The 22,626-nt window shown below is 38.2% G+C and overlaps 1 protein-coding gene, 1 non-coding gene and 1 pseudogene across 2 annotated transcripts; 2 read left to right on the forward strand and 1 right to left on the reverse strand.

Annotated features, from left to right (window-relative positions):
- Positions 1-2,418: 2,418 nt before the first annotated feature.
- Positions 2,419-17,290, forward strand: LOC109269818 (olfactory receptor 1J4-like). Its single transcript, XM_019453911.2, is given in 5 exon segments — positions 2,419-2,539; positions 2,542-2,570; positions 2,573-2,738; positions 2,741-2,906; positions 16,348-17,290. Coding segments are annotated over 5 exon segments (1,425 nt in total).
- On the reverse strand, positions 14,422-14,496 carry TRNAK-CUU (transfer RNA lysine (anticodon CUU)). The gene has a single exon. It is a non-coding gene; the product is annotated as a tRNA-Lys (tRNA).
- Positions 17,291-21,432: 4,142 nt separating the features above from the next.
- On the forward strand, positions 21,433-22,321 carry LOC128778597 (olfactory receptor 1J2-like; annotated as a pseudogene).
- The last annotated feature ends 305 nt before the right edge of the window (positions 22,322-22,626 follow it).

The following is a 22,626-nucleotide window of genomic DNA, read 5'->3' on the forward strand; positions in this document are numbered from 1 at the left end:
GGATGGGGAGATGAGTCTATTTATTTGTATGATTTTGACTATGTTATCTTTTACCTAGTAAAAATTAATATGGGGGAAAAACAAAATAGAATAAAACAAAACAAATAAACCTATAGTCCAAACTAATACCATAATTAGACTAAAGGGGAAAATAAAATACCTAATCTAAGTAATTCTTGAACACAGAATTTTATCTATATACCCATAGTAAAGAAAAAACTGTAAGCGAAGTTTTTAAGCTTCAGTTAATTTGTCATTACAGTGGTATGAGTTGAAGATTCTAAAATTACTTAACATGCATTCACAGATATAGTAAATAAATAAACATATTGTAGAAAAGGGAATGACTTCTCACTATCAGGGAAAGGAGCTATGTACATGGAAAAGTAGAGGCTAGAAAGAATTCTATGGCATCAAACTGGAATTGGAGATATCAGTTTGAAATCATGGGTTTTAATGTGTATAAATAGGTTGAATTTACATTATAGTAGTATCCATACTATTCCCAGTTCTCCATTCTTTCCATCTGTCCCCTGACCCACTTTCTATGGGTAACCATCCCTTTAGTTTATTAGTTTGTAGTTTCTCTTTCCTGTGTTTCTGTTACATATATTTCCTGGTTGCATCCTCAGATCATTTAGAAGCTTTGTAAGCTGTGAACACACCTCATGCCAAATGTGTTTTTTACCATTCTCCTTTAAAAGGGACCAAAGTTAACCTTCTGGAGAGGTCTCTGAACTTGAGGATACCAGGCATATACCCTCATCCTGGCCCTAACCCTAAACCTAACCCTACTTGAGAAAAAAATAAAATGTGGTATATATATATTACAATATATATTACACATATAAATATACATTACATACACATACACACTTATACACACAATGGAATATTACTCAGCCATAAAAAATGAAATCTTGCCATTGACAATGGGTGGAGCTACAGAGTATTATCCTAAGTGAAATAAGTCAGTCAGAGAAAAATAAATACCATATGATTTTACTCATATGTGGAATTTAAGAAACCAAACAAATGAACAAAGGGGAGGGGATAAAGAGGGGGCAAACCATGAAACAGACCCTTAACTATTGGGAATGAACTGATGGTTACCAGAGGGGAGGTGGGTGGGACATTGGGCTAAACAGGTGATGGGTATGAAGGAGTGCAGCACTTGTTGTAATGAGCATGGGATGTTGTATGGAAGTGTTGAATGTTGTGCACCTGAAACTAATATTAAACTGTATGTTAACTAACTAGAATTTAAATAAAAAATAAAACATAAACATAAAAATAAAAGCGACAAAGTTACTAGGAAAATGGCTGATTCCAGGACTGGGGCCAGGACATGACAAGATTATCCAAGAAAATTTTGCTGAGCCTGAAAGGAAGTGCTCAATGAATCATAGAGACTCAGGAGCCAGCATGAAGGAGCTCCCAATGACCAAATCTGGAATAGTTTGAGCTTCAAGATGAATAGCAAATGCAGTGATTATAACTCAAAGAATAAAAAAGAATTCATAAGTCCACAATATATATAAATCAATGAAAAAAACAAATGAATGTGGGATAAGAGAAAGTTCCTTCTCATATATAACAAATAAAGGTAAAAGAAATGATAGAATTAGAAAATCATCATTTTGCCACCACATTTGCAATAATTTTTCATATAAGATTCACCAATGGATGTTAAACATAGTGGGTGAGATTTTAATGAGAAAAAATTATAGTTATATGGTTTTAAAATACTACATATTTAAAATCCAGATGATACAGATTAATTACAAAGGTTAAAATAGTAATTTTACAGTAGAGAACCTGGAAGACACCACCTTAACCAACTGATCAGGATAAAATCACTAGTTTGGTATCATGAAGCCAGCTTCACAGGAGGAGAGTGACAATGCCCTAAAAATGCCACCTCAGCACTGGAGTCTCATGTCACTTTAAAGAAGAAACAGCTGCTACCAGTTTTCCAAGAATCATCTACTATTTCTGCCACAGTGAACTATTATGATTTGTTTCTCTCTTGGTGTAGTGAGTTATCTCTCTACACTCATCAAGATCTACACTCATAGAGGGCAGGGTCTTTGCCTTTCTTGTTTATGGCTACATTCTCAGCCCTTAGTAGATGTCCAGATACAGACTCAATGTTCAATGGAACAATGGATGAATAAAACAGCATACGCTCTCTTGCTTCTGTGCAATGGAGTCTTGTTGGCTGCTCTTGGGTGAGATGTTTTCCTGGAGCCAGATTTCGGCAGAGTGAAGATATGTGAATCCACAGGTGTGAGTAATTAATGAGTGTGGTTAAAAATTTATTGTTTTCCCAGAAAATTGCAGTTTGAGATGTGAGAGTCCTTTCTAGGTTTCTGAGATTCCCAAAACATCTTCATCCCCAACAAATAGAAAAGCATTATGAGGGCAGAGAACCAGAGAAGCAAGTCCAAGTTCTTTCTCGTGCACTCTCTTATTGGGTGGGAGCAACAGGGTGTGTTTTTCATCCTGTTCCTGGGCATGTATCTGACCCCAGTTCTGGGAGCCTGTTCATCACGCTGGACTCTCACCTCCTAAGTATATTCCTATGTATTTCTTCCTCAGCCACTTGGCCCTCATGGATGTCTCCTTTTCATCTGTCACCATTCCTAAGATGCTGATAAACATGTATATTCCAGAAGAATCCATTCCCTATGCTTGGTGTATTTCACAAATGTATTTCTACATCAATTTTAGTTGTATTGTAGCTTTCTTCTCACAGTGATGGCATATTACAGGTGTGTGGCCATCTATCACCCTCTTAATTATACCACCATCATGAGGGATGAGCTTTGTATCACCCTAGTGTCTAGGTCCTCATTTTTCTCTTATACCCATGCTCTGTTGCACGCCTTCTTCATGGAGCAGTTGTCCTTCTGTGCAGGAGCTGTCATCCCCCACTTCTTTTGTGATCTTGCTATTGTGCTGAAGTCCTCCTGCTCAGACATCTCCTGCAATAAGCTGCTTATTCTCACTGAGAGAGGACTGATCTTCATCCTGCCATTGAGTGGTGTCTTGGGCTCGTATATCTACATGGCAGGCATCATTCTGAAGAATGATTTGAGAAAGTCTCCAGAGCCTTGTCTATATGTGACTCTTACCTCTTTGTGGTGTTTTTGTACTATGGGACAATTGCTGGTATCTACTTTTTCCCTTCACCAGGCAACATAATTGCTTCTGTGAGGTACATGGTGGTCCCCCCATGCCAAACCCCTTCATCTACAGCCCGAAGAATAAGGACATGAAACATGTTCTTCAGAACATCTTTAGAGCCAAGGACATACCTCAGTGTTGTTCATTCAACCTTGCTGTCAGAGGTACTCATGGGGGCTGTCAACACGTCTCTTTAAAAAGTTGTAGTTTGGCCAGTTCTTATTAAGAATACTTTTAACTCTTAACCTTCTTTTCTTGGTCTCGTGTTATGCTTCCTCTCATATTTATGTTAATCTGATTGTTCTTTTTCCTTACCTGCTATCTGATTTGTGTGCATTAATGCTCTGCAGTGAAAATGCAAGCCCTCCTGTAACCTGATGAAATTCTCTGCAAGACTGTGAAACTTTGGCACCCATTTCTCTGGGCTTTAGGAAGTTTTAAGATCCTCATTTTTTTCTTTATAACCCTAGCTGGTATTGATATCAACACATATTTTTAATTTTTTAAAAGTATTTGTTTATTTTTGAGAGAGAGAGTGGGGGAGGGGCAGAGGGAGAAGGAGACGCAGAACCTGAGGCAGGCTCCTGGCTCTGAGCTGTCAGCACAGAGCCTGACACGGGGCTCAAACTTGTGAACTGCAAGATCATGACCTGAGCCAAAGTCAGATGCTTAACCATCTGAGTCACCCAGGCGCTCCTATATCAACAGATAATCTGAGTTTTCACAGTATCATTAAAGTTCACTTATTTCATGTGTGAGAAATCCAGAAGTTACCAAACTGCTATATATCTGAAAGACATGGGAGTAGCTATTGCATTAATCAAGCATTTAAATGTATATTTATTTACTCCTCAGAACATTTCTCTTACAAAGGTGCCAATATTTTTCAGATTTACAGAGAGTCAAACTAAAAGCCAGGGATATCAATTAAGCAGTTGCCCCCCAAGACTTAACCTCAGATATGTGTGAATTCAAAAAAATCATTCTGTTTAACCATATTACTTTATTGCCATTATTCTGATTTCATATATGATTGGACACTTTGGCTGTTTTATACATAAAGCATAGAGTATATACTCTTTTGTGTTCCCATTCTGTTTTGTTCTCTATAGTTATGGTTAACTCATTCTCATGGCTTTATCGTTTTCAATTGTGTCTATATTCCTTAATTTATTTATCCACTCTAGTTCTGATTGACATTGGGTAGTTCCCAGTTCAGGGCTTGTGTATATACCTCATAATGGAATTTTTGGAAGAAAATATATGTATACTTCAATTAACAGATAATATTTTAAAAAGTTAGACAAAGTGCTTGCTTCAGTTTCCACTGCTCCCTGTAATATACTTACTCACCAACTTTTATACTGTCCATCTTCTCTACTGTACACATTCTTATGGGCTGGTAGGAGTCATGAGTTGTGGTCTGAATTTGCATTTGTCTGATAACTCATGTACTTTTACCTTCTTTGCCCATACTTACTAGGAATTTGGGTATCCTTTCTTGTAAATGGTCTGTTCTTAGTCACTTGGTGCTGTTTTATTGGGTAGTCTGTTTTTTTCTTATTGGTTTCTAGGAGTTCTTCATGTATATGTAGACTCCTGGAAATAAGCCATTTGCTGGGAATATGTATTGAGAATATATTCTTTTGTTATGTGGCTTGCTTTTTCATAATCTTTATGGGTCTTTTGAGGAACAGAGTTTATATATCCTAACTTAGTCCTATGTATTAAATTTTTTCCCTATGTGGCTAACTTTATCTATACCCTATTTAAGAGATTTTTGTCCACCAAAAGAACTTGATATTCCCCTAAATATTTATCTTAAAAAGATTCTTCTCTTGCTTTTAATATGTGTATCTAAAGTCTGTCTGGGTTCACTTTTGGTGTATTTTTTTTTTTTTTAGGAATATTTATTTATTTATTTATTTATTATATAATTTATTGTCAAATTGGCTAACATACAGTGTGCAAAGTATGCTCTTGGTTTTTGGGGCAGATTCCTGTGGTTCAAGGCACAGACCCAAATTAATTGTATTCTGTATGAATATCCAATAGATACATATTATAATTTATTAAAAATGCCATCTTTCCTTAGTTGATCAAGTTTGCAACATAACAAACTTCTCTGTAGTCTATCCAAGAAAATCAATTTTAATTTTTTGTCCTAGAGCTCACTTATCACAGCCCAGATAATCAAGACTTATTGTACAGCAGTTATATTTACAGCTAGACACAAAAATGAGGTAAAAACATAAGGTCAGGATAAATGATTTACACACACGTTGCATCTCAAAGGTAGAAGCAGTAATTCCTATGTATAAAATTCATAAAATATTTTTAGTATATTTAAATAAAAGATACTATTATAAAATAATACATTGTCTTGATCTTTATCATTGCTCAAATTTTATTGTCTTGCTTAACAGTAAAAATTACAATTGAAAGTACTAATTTTCCAAACAATAAATCATGTCCATGAAAATTGTATGGTACTGAGGGGCATAGATTCTTTTAATTCTTGAATATCTACTGAATACAAAATACTCTTGTCTCTCGTGTAGTGCATTTTGTCACTTTACAGATTTGGAAACCAAGCCCTAATTAAACTTGGTTAAATGATATTGCTAAAGTCAGAGAGTAATAGTTAAGAACATAAATTAAAAGTTAAAACATATAATTTGTATTAAAACATTTTTAATTTTTAAAAAAATTGAATGCACTGTGATGAACTGAACCTTGTATTAAGAGCATCTTTAAATAGTGCCTGAGATTCAGAATAGTGTTATCAGTCTGGATATATATCAGTCTGGGGAGATATATATATATATATATATATATATATATATATATATATATATATATAGCTATATATAGCTATATCCTATATAGGAGGAGGAGAAAAAAAAAATCCATCCTTTCTCCATTCAAGGAATCAAATGATTGAATATGAGTTATCTTGGCTTTTTTTTCTTGAATTTCCATTTGAATTTTAGATTCTGCTTGACAATTAAAAAACAAAACAAAACTTGGTTTTTTATTTAGGATGGTATTCAAAATATAAAATAGCTTAAAGAGAACTAACATTTCAAAAATATTGACTCTCTAATCTGGGAACATGTATATATATCTTTTTTATTTTTATCTTCTTGTTTTCTTTCAAGACATTTTTTAGTTTTAAGATACAGGAATTACACATTTTTCATTCAAACTTTCCCTGGATATTTCATATTTGTGTGTAATTTAAAACTTTTGCAATCATTTACCTTTCAAATTCAATTTTTTCTACAATATAGAAATACAGTTGACTTTTCTATGTCAAAGTCAATATATAACTATACTAAATTCACTATTCTTATAATTTGTATATTGTTTTTTGTATTTTAGGTAAGTGATAATATTATCAGTGAACAATAATTGAATTCTACCCTCTCAATATTTAGACTCCTTATTCTTTATATCTACATAATGTACTGGTTAAAATTTCTGGTACAATCTTTTGTTCTTGTAACTTTATATAATAAAATCCAGCTCAATGATTTTTAATAAGTTTACTGAGTTGTAACTTGGATGAAATTGATAAATTCCCAGAAACATACAGCCTACCAACATTGAATGACGAAAGAATAGAAACCTTGAAGAGACCAATAACAAATAAGGAGATTGAATCAGTGATCATAAACCTCCCAATATAGAAGAGCCCAGAACCAGATGGTTTCACTGGTGAATTTTATCAAATATTTAAAGAAGAATTAGCACCAGTATTCTTAAAATCTTGCAAAAAATTAAGAGAGAACACTTCCAAACTCACTTTAGAAGACAAATATTACCCCAGTATCAAAGCCAGCCAAAAGCACCATATGAAAAGAAAACTAAGAGCCAATATCTTTTGCACAGTGAAAGAAACAGTCAACAAAGCTAAAAGACAAACTGTGGAATAGGAGAAGATATTTACAAATGACACATATGATAAAGGGTTAGTATCCAAAATATGTAAGAACATATCAAACTCAACACCCAAAAAACAAGTAATCCAATTAAAAAATGGATAGTGGGTGGTGGAGAGGGGTGATGGGCATTGAGGAAGGCATTTGTTGGGAGGAGCACTGGATGTTTTATATAAGCAATGAACCACAGGAATCTACCCCAAAAAACAAGAGCATGCTTTACACCCTGTATATTAGCCAATTTGACAATAAACTATATTTAAAAAAAAAAGGAAAGACAGTATTTACAAATAAGAAAAAAAATGGACAGATGACATGAATAGACATTTCTCCAAAGAAGACATCAGATGGCCAACCCACACATGAAAAGATACTCAACATCACTTATCATCAGGGAAATGCAAATCAAAACTACAATGAGATATCATCTCACACCAGCCAGAATGGCTAAAATCAAAAACACAAGAAACAACAAGTGTTGATGAGGATGTGGAGAAAAAGCAACCCTCTTGCAGGGCTGGTGGGAATGCAACCTGGTGCAGCCACTGTAAAAAACAGTATGCGGTTTCCTTAAAAAGTTAAAAATAGAACTCTCCTAGGACCCAGTAATAGCACTACTGGGTATCTACCCAAAAAATAGAAAAACAGTAATTCAAAGGGGGTACAGACACTCCTATGTTTAGAGCAGCATTATTTACAAAAGCCACATTATGGAAAGAGCCCAAGTGTCCACTGATAGATAAGTGGATAAAAAAGAGAACACACACACACACACACACACACACACACACACACACACACAGAGGAATATTGTTCAGCCATAAAAAAAAAAAATGAAATCTTGTCATTTGCAGTGACATGGATGGAGCTAGAGAGTATAATTCTAAGGAAATAAATTAGTTACAGAAAGACAAATACCACATTATTTCACTCATATGTGGAATTTAAGAAACCAAACAAATGAGCAAAGGGGAGAAGAGAGAGAGAAAGAGAGAGAGAGAGAGAGACCAAGAAAGAGAGTCTTAACTACAGAGAACAAACTGATGGTTAACAGAGGGGAGATAGGTAAAGAATTGGTGAAATAGGTGATGGGGATTAAGGAGGACACTTGTTGTGATGAACACTGGGTGATATACGGAACTGTTAAATCACTATATTGTACCCCTGAAACTAATGTAATACTGTATATTAGCTATACTGGTATTAAAATAAAAAAATAAAGCCAATATCTTAATGAACATAAATGCAAAAGTCCTGAACAAAATACTAGCAGACCAAATTCAAAAGCACATTAAAGGTATCATACACCATGACCAAGTGGGATTTATCCCTGGGATGCAAAGATGGTTCAACATATCATATCAATTAATGGAATATACCACATTAACAAAGTAAAGAAGAAAAAACACATATCATCTCAATAGTTGAAGAAAAAGGATTTGACAAAATTCAACACACTTTTATGATAAAAACTCTCAAAAAACTAGGCGTAGAAGGAATTTACTTCAACATGATAAAGTTTATATAGGATAAGCCCACAACCAATATTATATTTAATAGTGAAAAGCTGAAAGCTTTTCTTCTAAGATCAGTAACAAGACTGGGATGCCCACTCTTGCCACTTCTATTTAACATAGTACTGGAAGACCTAGTCAGAGGAATTAGAGGTGATATTTATAACTATAAAGGTTGTTAGTTAACTTAAAGGAGAACAAAGTGGGAGGCATTTCACTCCCTGATTTAAAAACTTACTGTAAAGCTTCAATCATCAAGAAAGTGTAGCACTGACATAATAATAGACATATAGAACAATGAAACAGAATTGAGGGCCCAGAAATAAACCTCATTAAGGAATAAGCCTTATTTTTGTGGTCAACTGGTTTTTGACACAGGTGTGAAGGCAATTCAATGGGGAAAGGATAATCTTTTCAACACATAGTGCTAGGCAACATGGATATCCCCATGCAAAACCCTCAACTTAGAGTCTTACTTAATACCATACACAAAAAAACTTAACTCAAATTGGGTCACATACTGAAATATAAGAACTATAAGGGCTTTAGAAAAAAATAAGAGAAACTATGTGTTTCCTTGGGTTAGGCAAAGATTGCTTAATGATTCATAAAAGACAAAAATTAGAAATTGGACTTCATCAAAGTTCAAAACTTCTGCTCCAAGAGACAAACCATTAAGACAATGAAAACAAAGGGGTGCCTGGGTGGCTCAATCAGTTAAGCATCTGACTCTTGATTTCTGCTCAGGTCACGATCTCATGGTTAGTGAGTTCGAGCCCCACATCAGGCTCTGTGCTGACAGCGTGGAGCCTGCTTGAGATTCCCTCTCTCTGTGTGACTGCCCTGCTCTTGCACGTGCTCTCTCTCTCTTTCTCTCGAAGAAAGGAAGAAAGGAAGGAAGGAAGGAAGGAAGGAAGGAAGGAAGGAAGGAACTGAAAAGAAAGATACAGATTAGGAGAAAATATTTGAAAATTATGTGTATGATGAGGGTCCAGTCTCCACTTAGAATAGATAGAAAACTTCATACACAAATATCCCATGCTGTAGTGCATGTGCTGTCAAGACGGGAAGAAGAACAGGAAGAAGAGCAGTGCAGACACAGTGAGAGGTAGCATTCAGAGAACAGGTTGTGAGTGAATAAAGAGTTCACATGGCTTTAATGCTGAACCGGGTACCAGACAGTTCTAGGCCACCTTCTCCTCTACCTCCTACTCAAACACCCTCCTCCTTGACCCTGGAATCCTGGTATTGCTGGTACTCAGACACCAGGTCATTCATGCTGCTCTTGGCCTAGGTGAGCTCCATCTCATCCATGCCTTCCCTTGTGTACCAGTGCAGGAAGGCCCTGCACTTGAACAAGGCCATGAACTGCCATGAGATGTGCACCTGAACACAGATGTGCTGTGAGATGTGCTCCTGGGTGGTGGTGCTGCTGCTACTGGGGGTGGTGGACATTTTTGGCTCCTGGGGCTGAATGTCACAGACAGATATTTTTACATCATTAGGATCCATTTTCATTCTTTTGCATGTGGATATCCAGTTTCTTGACACCATTTATTGAAGAGACTATCCTTTACTTATTGTGTATACGCTTGGCTCCCTTGTCAAGGATTAGTTGATGGCATATGCATGGGTTTATGTCTGGGCTCTGTATTCTGTTCCATGGTCTACACGGTTTTATGCCAGTAACATATATTGTTGATTACTATAGGTCTGTATAATAGTTTAAAGTCAGGAAGTGTGATGCCTCCCACATTGTTCATTTTTCTCAAGGTTGCTTTGGCTTTTGTGGCTCTCTTGCAGTTCTCTAAGAATGGAATGAATGGTGGCAGTGGAATATGTGCTTTAATGCAGTTTGGGGTTAGTGGTTTGGGAGTATACAAAGGCTAGTACTACTCTATCTGGGCCTTTTTGTGATGTATGGAGAGACAGATTCCATTGATGGATTCTTCAGAGGTCAAGGGTGTTCGTGGCTCCTCCACCTTCTCATGACCAGGCAGAGGGGAGGCTGATATGTCACTGATTTTAGGGACACTTTCTTCTGGGACCCTTTTGTCCCTGCATAGGATCCACCTCAAGAGGGAGGCAAGAAATTGCACAATTAGTTCTGTTGGCTTCTTCTCTAACAGAAGGTTGGGGTTGTGTTCCCCTGGGTCTTTTTCTTGTTGGTAAATGTGAATCTTCCTGCTCGTTATTCCAGTGCTTGTGAACAGGAATGAAAGGTGTTAAAGACCATTAGGCCATAAGAGAGGAGGCATCTCAAGAGGGAGGCAAGAAATTGCACAATTAGTTCTGTTGGCTTCTTCTCTAACAGAAGGTTGGGGTTGTGTTCCCCTGGGTCTTTTTCTTGTTGGTAAATGTGAATCTTCCTGCTCGTTATTCCAGTGCTTGTGAACAGGAATGAAAGGTGTTAAAGACTATTAGGCCATAAGAGAAGTGTATTCAGGTAACAGCCTGGACCAGCAAGAATTGGCATCCACTGGAGGAAGGTGAGGAACCATCACTTGGCCTAGATATGTGTGTGTATGTGAGGACTAGAGACAGAAAGAGAAAATGGGTGTTTACATTGCTTGTGTTTTTAGAGGCTAAGTGACTTTCACACTGACCTCTATGATGCTGCTAGCCACATGTGGTCATAAAGTTAAATTTAATTAAAATTAACTGAAATTACAATTTTAGTTCCTCAGTTTCAGTAGCTCTATTTCAAGTCTTCAGTCACATGGGGCTAGTGCTGCTATAGTGGACAATGTAGATACAGAGCATTTCTACCATGGTAGAAAGTCCTAATGTCTAGTGCTAATAGTAGACCGTGGAGGGCTGGAAATCTTTTGCTAATGTGTGCATGTGTGCTTGTGTGTGTTTGTGTGTGCGCGTGTGTGTGCGTGTGTGGTTTGTGAGTTCCCTGGATGACTGGATGTGGTGTTTGTATGATTTTTTAAAAAATATAATTTACTGTCAAATTGGCTTACATGTAACACCCAGTGCTCATCCCAACAAGTGCCGTCTTCAATGGCCATCACCCATTTTCCCCTCTCCCCACCACCCCCCCATCTACCCTCAGTTTGTTTTCTGTATTTAAGAGTCTCTTGTGGTTTGCCTCCCTCCCTCTCAGTTTGTAACTATTTCTTCTCCTTCCCTTCCCCCATGGTCTTCTGTTAAGTTTCTCAAGATCCACATATGAGTTAAAACATATGCTATTTGTCCTTCTCTGAGTGACTTCTTTCACTCAGCATAATACCAACCCTCTTGCACTGTTGGTGGGAATGCAAACTGGTGCAGCCGTTCTGGAAAACAGTGTGGCGGTTCCTCAAAAAATAGAACTACCTTACGACCCAGCAATAGCATTACTAGGAATTTACCCAAAGGATACAGGAGTGCTGATGCATAAGGGCACATGTACCACAATGTTTATAGCAGTGTTTTCAACAATAGCCAAATTATGGAAAGAGCCTAAATGTCCATCAAATGATGAATGGATAAAGAAAATGTGCTTTATATGAACAATGGAATACTACTGGGCAATGAGAATGAAATCCTGCCATTTGCAGCAACGTGGATGGACTTGGAAGGTATTATGCTGAGTGCATGATTTTTTTTAAACAGCTTTATTGAGGTGTAACTGATACAAAAATCTGTATAAAGTTAATGTATACAATTTAATGAGTTTGGACCTATGCATATACATTTGAAGCTATCACCACAATCAAGGCAATAGACATATCCATCACATCCCAAAATTTCCTTGTGCCCCCTCTTTTTTTGAGGTTAAAATAGCTTAAAATGAGATCTACTCTTTTCATGAATTTTGAAGTGCACAATAAAGTACTGTGGACTGCAGGCACTATGCTGTATAGCAGGCCTCTAGAACTAATTCATCTTTAATAACGAAAACTTTATATCAATAACAGCTCTACCTTTCTCCCCCTCCCCTTGGCAACTACTGTTTATTCCCTGTTTCTACGAGTTTGACCCTTTTAGATACCTCATAAAAGTGAAATCATGCAATATTTGTCCTTCTGTAACTGGCTTATTTCATTTAGTATAATGTCCTCCAGGTTCATCCATGTTGTCACAGATAGAAGGATTTCCTTCGTATTTAAGGCAGAATAATATTCCATTGTATGTTTATACCACATTTTCTCTACCCATTCTTCTCATTTGGGTTGTTTCTATAACTTAATTATTGTGAATAGGACTGCAGAAAACATGGAAGTGCAGATATATCTTTGAGATCCTGATTTCAGTCCTTTCTGGTATATGCCCAGAAGTGAGATAGCAAGATCATGCGGCAATTCTATTTTTAATGTTTTAGGGAAACTCCATTCTGTTTTCCATAGCAGCTGAGCATTTTACAGCCCCCCAAACAACATAGAAGGGTTCCTTCTGCATGTTTTTTAAAGTTGTGTGTGACAAAATGTTTCATCTTAAGGAGGAATGTAAGTTAGTATGAATCCATGCAAACTTCTACACTTTTGAACTAGAGATGAGTATAGGTCAGAGAGAGCCAAAGCATAGGACCTTGGGTTTGTTTCTGTGTTACTCTGTGTGTCTGTTTTTGTGTCTAACACACTCACATATGTGCGGGACATAGCAATATGTGTATGCACTCGACTTAGGGAAACAGCCCCAGAGTCTTGTCTCAGCCCTCTTGTCTTGTCTCCTCTTGTCTCAGCCCTAGACATAAACAGGAAGCTCTAAGCAAAGTCCTCTTTATGCTAAGTTGGTGGCAATTTGTCCATGTGGTTTGAAGACTACTGAACTTCTTCAGGGCCCCCAATTTTCTTCATTGACCTTCAGTAATTTCCAAATTTCCACTTTGGGGAACATGGTGTAGTTAATTCTGGAACCTTGTCTAGTTACTCAGATGACTATGAATTCTGATATAACTCCTCCGTCCAATACCATCTGTAATATCTTGATTCTCTGGCCACACCATTGGGCAAACTCTCATGTCACTCACATTGCATGTGTGCTTAGAACTTAGCCATTTTGGGGGCACCTGGGTGGCTCAGTTGGTTAAGCATCCAACTTTGGCTCAGGTCGTGATCATCGAGCTATGCATTGGGCTCTCTACTGTCAGCACAGAGCCTGCTTCATATCCTCTGTCCTCCTCTCTCTTTACCCCTCCCTGCTGGTTCTCTCTCTCTCAAAATAAATAAATAAACTTAAAAAGAAAAGAACTCAGCCATTTTGAAGTACTGGAGATAAAAGGGGAGAGAGATGATGGCAGACATGAAGAAGTTATTTATTGGAAAATTTATTTAAAATGCGGTGAGTGGGGCGCCTGGGTGGCGCAGTCGGTTAAGCGTCCGACTTCAGCCAGGTCACGATCTCGCGGTCCGGTCCGTGAGTTCGAGCCCCGCGTCAGGCTCTGGGCTGATGGCTCGGAGCCTGGAGCCTGTTTCCGATTCTGTGTCTCCCTCTCTCTCTGACCCTCCCCCGTTCATGCTCTGTTTCTCTCTGTCCCAAAAATAAAATAAAATAAAATGCGGTGAGTCAATTGCTGCGGATGAAGTAATCTTCAGGGGCCATGGTCTGGGCCTTCACTGTTTCCCTGAATGTGTGAGAGAGACCACAGAAGTAAACACATTTTCAGTAAGCTATTTGATTTTGCTTGATGGCCTATTCATACCTCCGTTATCTTTAATTCCTGACGTGGTCTTGGTCACTCATCCTGCCAAAACAGTGAGTTTATTTATTTTTTTGGTCACCCTTCATTCATTCATTCATTCATTCATTCATTCATAAAAGATTTTATTTTTAAGTAATCTCTACACCTAACGTGGGGTTTGAACTCACGACCTCGAGATCAAGAGTCTCATGCTCTCTACCAACTGAGCCAGCAAGACACCCCTGACTATTATCTTTAGTCAATAATTTATTAACTCTTGCTGATATATTTTCCAACTTAAAGGTTTTTTTTTTTTTATTTTGGTGAAATATGCATAACATAAAATTTACCATGTAAGTAATTTTTTAAGTGTGCAGTTCTGTGGCATTATGTACGTTTACAACATCACCACCATCTACTTCCAGAACTTTTTTATCTTCTCAAACTGAAACTGTATACACTGAACAATAATTTCTCATTTCTCTTCTCCCTAACTGCTGACCACCACCATTCTACTTTTTGTCTCTATGAATTTGACCATTCTAGGATCTCATGTAAGTGGAATCATACAGTATTTATACTTTGGTGACTGACTTATTTTAGTCAGCATAATGTCAAGGTTCATCCAGGTTGTAGCAGGAGTCAGGATTTCCTTCCTTCCATTCCATTGTATGTATATACCACATTGTGTTTATCCATTCATTTGTCAATGGACACAGGTTGTTTCCATATTTTGCTGTCATGAATAATGCTGTTTTGAGAAAGAATGAAATCATGCCATTTGCAGCAATGTGGATGAAACTGGAAGGTATTATGCTGAGTGAAATAAGTCAGTCAGAGAAGGACAGATGTCATTTGTTTTCACTCATATGTGGATCTTGAGAAACTTAACAGAAGGCCATGGGGGAAGGGAAGTGGAAAAAATAGTTACAAACAGAGAGGGAGGGAGGCCAAAAAAACCACAAGAAGCTCTTAAATACAGAGAACAAATTGAGGGTGGATGGGGGGATGGGGGAGAGGGGAAAATTGGTGATGGGCATTGAGGAGGGCACTTATTGGGATGAGCACTGGGTGTTGTATGTAAGCCAATTTGAGAATAAATTATATTCATAAAAAATGAATACTGCTGCTTTGAACATGGGTGTACAAATATTTAAGAACCTTATTTCAATTGTTTTGGATATATACCCAGAAGTGGAACTTCTGGATTTATGATAATTCTGTGCTTAATTTTTTTAGGAACTGCCATAGTGTTTTTCATAATAACTGCACCATTTTACGTGTACCAGCAATACACAAGTGTTCCAATTTCTCCACATCCTCATCAACACTAATTTCCTTCCTTCCTTGCTTCCTTCCTTCCTTCCTCCCTCCCTCCATTTTTCTTTTTCTTTTCTTTCCTTTCCCTTCCCTTCCCTTCCCTTCCCTTCCCTTCCCTTCCCTTCCCTTCCCTTCCCTTTCTTTGTGATGATAGTCATTATAATGGTGTGAAGTGAGTTTGTGTATTGTGTATTGTACTTATTTTGTACATGGTATGTTTCTTTAATCTTCTCAATGCTTAAGTGGCAAGCATGTGTATGTGTGTATGTGACAGACAGAGAGACAAAGATAGAGACAGAGACAGAGAGACAGAGAGGGCAAGCAGCAATCAGGATAAGCAAGAACCAGATGCAAGCTCATAAGCAGTCTGGCTGCACAGCTATGCTCTTCATCAGTGCTGTGAGGCTGCTTACTCAAATGTGGGCTCCCCAGAGGAAGGGATTTTTTCATTACTTTCTTCCTAGTGCCTATCACAGTGTCTCCACATGTGTAAAAAACAAAATCAAAAAAGAATGAGTTGTTCCTGATTTTGACTGAAGAGTTTGGTGTCACGTACTTTCTCCAAGTGACTGTCAAGGTTCACACAAATCTCATTGCATCCCTCTCACGAGACTGGACGAGGCATCCATATGTGAATTGCAAGGCAATATTTGCCTGAATGCTGACAGTCACTTGGAGAAAATATGTGACTATACAGTAATTACTATGCATAGTATTTCTAAGTACTGTCATTTCCCATTTCTCTTTATTCCTAGAGGAGAGAAAGCAGCATGAGGGGGGAGAACCAGAGCAGCGTGTCTGAGTTCCTCCTCCTGGGGCTCCCCATCTGGCCAGAGCAGCAGGCCGTGTTCTTCGCCCTGTTCCTGGGCATGTACCTGATCACGGTGCTGGGGAACCTGCTCATCATCCTGCTCATCAGGCTGGACTCCCGCCTCCACACCCCCATGTACTTCTTCCTCAGCCACTTGGCCTTCACTGATGTCTCTTTCTCTTCTGTCACTGTCCCAAAGATGCTGATGAACATGCAGACTGAGCACCTATCAATCTCTTATCCAGGATGTATTTCACAGATGTATTTTTATATACTTTTCGGTTGTGTTGATAATCTCCTTCTTGCAGTGATGGCATATGACAGGTATGTAGCCATCTGTCATCCTCTATACTACACCACCATCATGAAGGAGGATCTGTGTGTGCTGCTGGTGGCTGGCTCCTGGATTCTCTCCTGTGGCAGTGCCCTTTTACACACCCTCCTCCTGACCCAGGTGTCCTTCTGTGCTGACAACATCATCCCCCACTTTTTCTGTAGCCTCCCCATCCTACTCAGGCTGTCCTGTTCAAACACCTCTCTTAATGAGCTGGTCATATATACTGCAGGGGCTGCAGTTGTCATTTTCCCGTTGACTGGCATCCTGGTCTCTTATGGACGCATTGGGGCTTCTATCCTGAAGGTGCCCACTACCAAAGGTATCTGCAAAGCCTTGTCCACCTGTGGCTCCCACCTATCTGTAGTGTCTCTATTCTATGGAACAATTATAGCACTGTACTTTTCTCCCGCATCGAGCAACTCCAATGACAACGACATGATTGCCTCACTGATGTATACAGTGGTCACCCCCATGTTGAACCCCTTCATCTATAGCCTAAGGAACAGAGACATGAAATTGGCTCTGGAGATTCTTTTCAGAAACAACATTGTTTTCACCAAGTGAGAATCACCTAATTGTATTACTTTACCCACTGACCTTGTTAGAGATGACTTCTTGCAAAATTGTTTGTTGACTATCCATGTCTCTTGCATTTTCCCAACTACTCTTTAAATGGACAGTTACGTTATAGGACCTGACCCCTTTCACTTTGGTCATACCTAGCTTTTAATTATAACCCACAGTTTCTATTTGTTGAAGTAAATGAGATATAAACAAGCTCCTTATTTCTTGTTTCTTGTCTACAAATATTCAGTCAAGTTTCTAATGTTTAGTTTTAGAAAGTCCAGAATGCTTACCTTCTAAATGCAGTAGCTAGATAATAAAGTGATTTTGATGGTTTGTTAAAACTTAAATGAACTTTAATTTGATTGTGCCTGTGACAAGAAGTTAATAGGGGAGCACAGAGGAGTCAATTCAATTACCAAATTTCTCCATGCTAGAAAGATTATGATTTTCTGCTCTAAGTTGGAGTTTTGTGGTGAGAACAACCTCTATCTGCCTGATTAATTTTAATCTGGGAAAATAAGTGTTGTCTTATTCCCAAACAGAGAGCTTCTACTTCTGAGAAGGAAAAGATAAATGTGTGAATTCATAACTCATGCACACAAAAATATTTACCATGACTACTATATGCTAGGCAATTTTCCAAGCTCTGGCTGTGCAAGTTAAAAAACAGAAAGACCTGCAAATCGATTGCCATGCAGAATTTACATTCCAGCATTCCTGACCCCACTCATCATGCTTTTTTTTCCATAGCAGTTTTCAACCTTCTAACACACCATGAGCTTTACTTATTTCCTTTATTGTCGTTGTTTCTTTACTAGAATGTAAGCTCTGTGGGAGATGAGTTTTTGTGTCTGAATTAAATGCATAAATTTTAAGTTTTGTTTGTAGGTAAAAACTGCTGTAGGTAAAGGAAGCATTAAAGTGGGGAACAATATGATTTAACTTATAAGTGGAATCTAAAAATAAAAAAGAAATGAATAAACTAACAAAAACCAGAATCAGACCTATAAACACAGAGAACAAACTGATGGTCGCTAGAGGGAAGGGGGGTCAGTAGTGGGCAAAATGGGTGAAGGGGAGTGGGAGAAACAGCCCTCCAGATATGGAATGAATAAGTCATGGGAATAAAAGGCAGAGCATAAGGAATATAGTCAATGGCAATGTAATAACAATGTATCAGGACAGATGGTAGCTGTATTTATAGTAACCATAACATAATGTGTAAACTTGTTGAATCATTATGTCGTACAACTGAAATTAGTGTAATATTGTAATACTCATAAAAAAAAAGGAGGGGGAAATGAGAGTTCTGGTGGGGGGTGGTGCTTTATAATTTAATGGTCACTGGAAAGGTAACATTTAAACTAAGACATTAGTGAGGACATTAGTGGCTCATAAAAATTAAATGATTGAGAGGGAGGCAAACCAAAAGAGACTCTTAAAAATTCAGAGAACAATTGATGGTTGTGGGGGGGGGGGGGGGGGGATGGGCTAAATGGGTGACCGAAGGCATTAATGCCATGTAAATGGCATTAACGAGGGCAATTGTTGGGATAAACACTGGGTGTTATATGTAATTAATGAATCACTAAATCCTACTCCAGAAACCAGTACTACACTATATGTTAACTAACTTGAATTTAAATGTTAAAAAATGTTCATCTCACTTAAAAATGCCCTCATAGAAACATCTAGAATAGTGTTTGTCTAAATACCTGGTTACTGTAGCCTAGCCAAGCTGACACATAAAATTAAGCATCATAGTAGAGTTTCATCTTTAGTGTGAGTGATTTGGGAATCCACTGGATGCTATTCAATAGAGGAATGGCAAGATCCTTTTGACATAAGTATACATCTATGAAACTATCAAAGATAAACCATCAAGATAATGAAGTTTCCTCAGGCTTACCCTCCTGCCCCTCTTTGTTTCTCCCATCTGTCCCCAGGGGAACTACTGATCTTTTTTTTTTTCCACATTGATTAGTTCCCATCTTCAATAAGTTTATCTAAATGGAATCAGCCAGTATGTATTTTTTTTTTTTTTTTTTTTTGCTGCTGTCCTCTTTCACTCAGCATAAGCATTTTGAGATTCACCCATGTACAAATTTTTATCAATAGTTCATTCTTTTTATTGCTAAGTAGTATTCCATTATAAGGATATCCCACAACCCTTCTGTCCATTTACCTGTTGATGGATGTTTGGACTGGTTCCAGTTTTTGGCTATTAAATAAAACTGTTATGAACATTCTTGTATAAGTCTTTGTATGGGCATCTACATTTTTTTTTTCCTTTGGGCAAATACCTAGCAATATGCTAGCTATATATTTAACTTTTAAAGAACTTGTAAACTGTTTTTCAAAGGGTAGCACCATTTTACACTGCCACCAGCCGTGTATGAGAGTTACAGTTCCTTCATATCTTCAACGACACTGGATAGCAGCAGTCCTTCTAATTTTAGACATTCTAATAGGCATGTAGTGGTATCTCATTGCCGTTTAATTTGTATTTTCCTTATTAATTGTAATAGGTCAACTTATAAGATATCAGAAAGCTTATTGTATATAAGTTCGGCTTAAACTCACCTTTCATGAATAGTTGAGATAAAAGGCTTATGTAGTTCCCTATTAGGGTTATCGGAAATTACTAACCGCCTTATCTCACTTCTGTGACCTTGCCTGCTTACTAAATAGATAACTTAGGATGCAAAACGCTCCCCCACCCCCTCTACCAAGATCTGGCCTAGGCAAGACCAACATGTAAAAAGTCACGTACTCAAAGCCCTACAGCATCTCAGTTGTCTAACTATGATTGGTCATTTTAAATCCTCTTAGGACAAAGACCTTTAAAATTTATAGGTTCCCGCCAAAACTAACGTCTGTGTGTCACAATATAATTGGCTACCATGAAATGCTGTAAATTGTAATTGGTTAACCAAATAATGATGTATTCTGACTTGCTAAAATCCATATAAGCCCGCTGCTGCCTTTGTTCAGGGCCATTCTCCTGCAGCAGCAGCTGCAGTTTGGGCCATAGTTTGCCCATTTTTAAAGTTAAAAAAAAAAATAGTTACAAACAGAGAGGGCAGGAGGCAAACCATAAGAGACTCTTAAATACAGAGAACTGAGGGTTGATGGGAGGCAAACCATAAGAGACTCCTAAATGCAGAGAACAAATTGAGGGTTGATGGGAGGGTGGGGGAAAGGGGAAAATGGGTGATGGGCCTTGAGGGGGGCACTTGCTGGGATGAGCATTGGGTGTTGTATGTAAGCGATGAACCATGGGAATCTACCCCAAAAACCAAGAGCACACTTTACACACTGTATGTTAGCCAATTTGACAATAACATATTTTAAAAAATAAAAATCAATTCCAGTTTAATTCTAATATTAGTTTCAGGTGTACAATATAGTGATTCAAAACTTCTATACAACACCTGGTGTTCATCACAGCAAGTGCACTCATTAATTTCCATCCCATATTTAACCCATCTCCCCACTCACCTCTCCTCTTGTAACCATTAGATTGTTTTTTATAATTAAAAATCTGTTTCTTGCTTTGACTCGCTCTCATTTTTTCCTTTGCTTTTTTGTTTTGTTTCTTAAATTCTACATATGAGTGAAATCATATGGTATTTGTCTTTCTCTGTCTGACTTATTTCATTTAGCATTATACTCTCTAGCTCCATCCACGTCACTGTAGATGGCAAGATTTCATTCTTTTTTATGGCTCAATAATATTCCATTGATAGAGCAATCTGGCTGTAGATCCATACCTTAAGTCTGTATTCTGTCAGGCATGCTCTGGAGGGTCAATATCCTGGGGGAAGATGCCCTGTGTGTCCTATTTACTCTTGTATCTCCAATTAGTAGCACAATGCTAGGAACATGGTAGGTTAAAAATAAATAAGAATAATTTTGCTCTGGTTTTCACTGAAAGGAATCATGTTGGGCATCGAGGGTGTCTCATGCTTTGGCAGCACTAGGGAACGATAGAAATTCATGCATTTATTATTTTTTTTCAGGGGAAAATAAGAAATGATAATGGTGGCCATTGTCAACTTCCAAAGTCTCTGACATTTCCCTATCCCCTTACTCCCAGTAGACAGAAAAGCAGCATGTAGAGGGAGAACAAGAGCAGCATGTTTTTCCTCCTGGGCTCCCCAATAAGGCTGGAGCAACAGGATGTGTTCTTCACCCTGTTCCTGGGCTTGTGCCTGACCATAGGGCTGGGGATCCTGCTTCTCATCCTGCTCGTCAGCCTGGACTCTCACCTCTACATTCTCATGTACTTCTTCCTCAGCCACTTGGCCCTCACGGATGTCTCCTTTTCATCTGACACCATCCCTGAAATGTTGATAAATATGCATACTTGAGATCAACCCATCCCTTATTCAGGGTGTGTAACACAGATGTATTTGTTTTCATATTTTTTTGGTTGTATTGGGAATCTCCCCGGAGTGATGGCATATGACAGGTATGTGGCCATCTGCCATCTATACTACACCATCATCATATGAGAAAACCTGTATGTCTCATTAGTGATTGTGTCCTGGTTACTCTCATGTAGCAGTGCATTATCCCACAATCTCACTATCCCTCATTTCTTTCATGATCTTGCTGCTCTGCTCAAGTTGTCCTGCTCTGACACCTCCATCAATGGGTTGGTTATCTTCTCTTCCCAGTGGGGGGTTGCTGGAAATCATCATATCACTGACTGGCATCCTGGTCTGTTATGTCTGCATTGGAGTCTTCATCCTAAGGGTTCCCTCAGGTTTACCAAGGGGATCTGTAAAGCCTTGTCCACTTGTGGCTCCCACCTCTCTGGGGCATTTGTATTTTGCAGGACAATTATGGCTCTGTGCATGTTTCCTATGATCAAACAACTCCATTGAGAAAGACATAATTGCTTCAGTGATGTACACTGTGGTCACCCCAATGCTGAACCCCTTCATCTACAGCCTGAGGAACAGGGACATGAAAGGGACTCTGGGGGGACTTTTTAAGAGGGAGATCTTCTTCTCCAAGTGACAATCACCTTACCTCAGTTCTTAGTTCACCAAATGGCACTGTCAGAGATTCTTCCTTGGAATACTGTGCAGAGGACCACCCTTGTTGCTGGCACCCTCTCCACTTCCCTGTTTCCAGGTTATGGGCTTTTACGGTTCTTCCTGTTTGTTCTCCCCAAACCAAATGAGTTAATTTAACCTCCAGGCCAGACACATCAAGTGATAGTTGCTGTAACCATCTGCATTCTGTGAACCAAACTTCTGTTTACTTTATTTTATACCTCTTTAGGTTTTCTTAAGCCCAGGCATTTGACACATACAGAAACA

The sequence above is a fragment of the Panthera pardus genome, unplaced genomic scaffold (genome assembly GCF_024362965.1).
Source record: "Panthera pardus isolate Hobbes unplaced genomic scaffold, ASM2436296v1 HiC_scaffold_20, whole genome shotgun sequence".
Taxonomy (NCBI): Eukaryota; Metazoa; Chordata; class Mammalia; order Carnivora; family Felidae; genus Panthera; species Panthera pardus.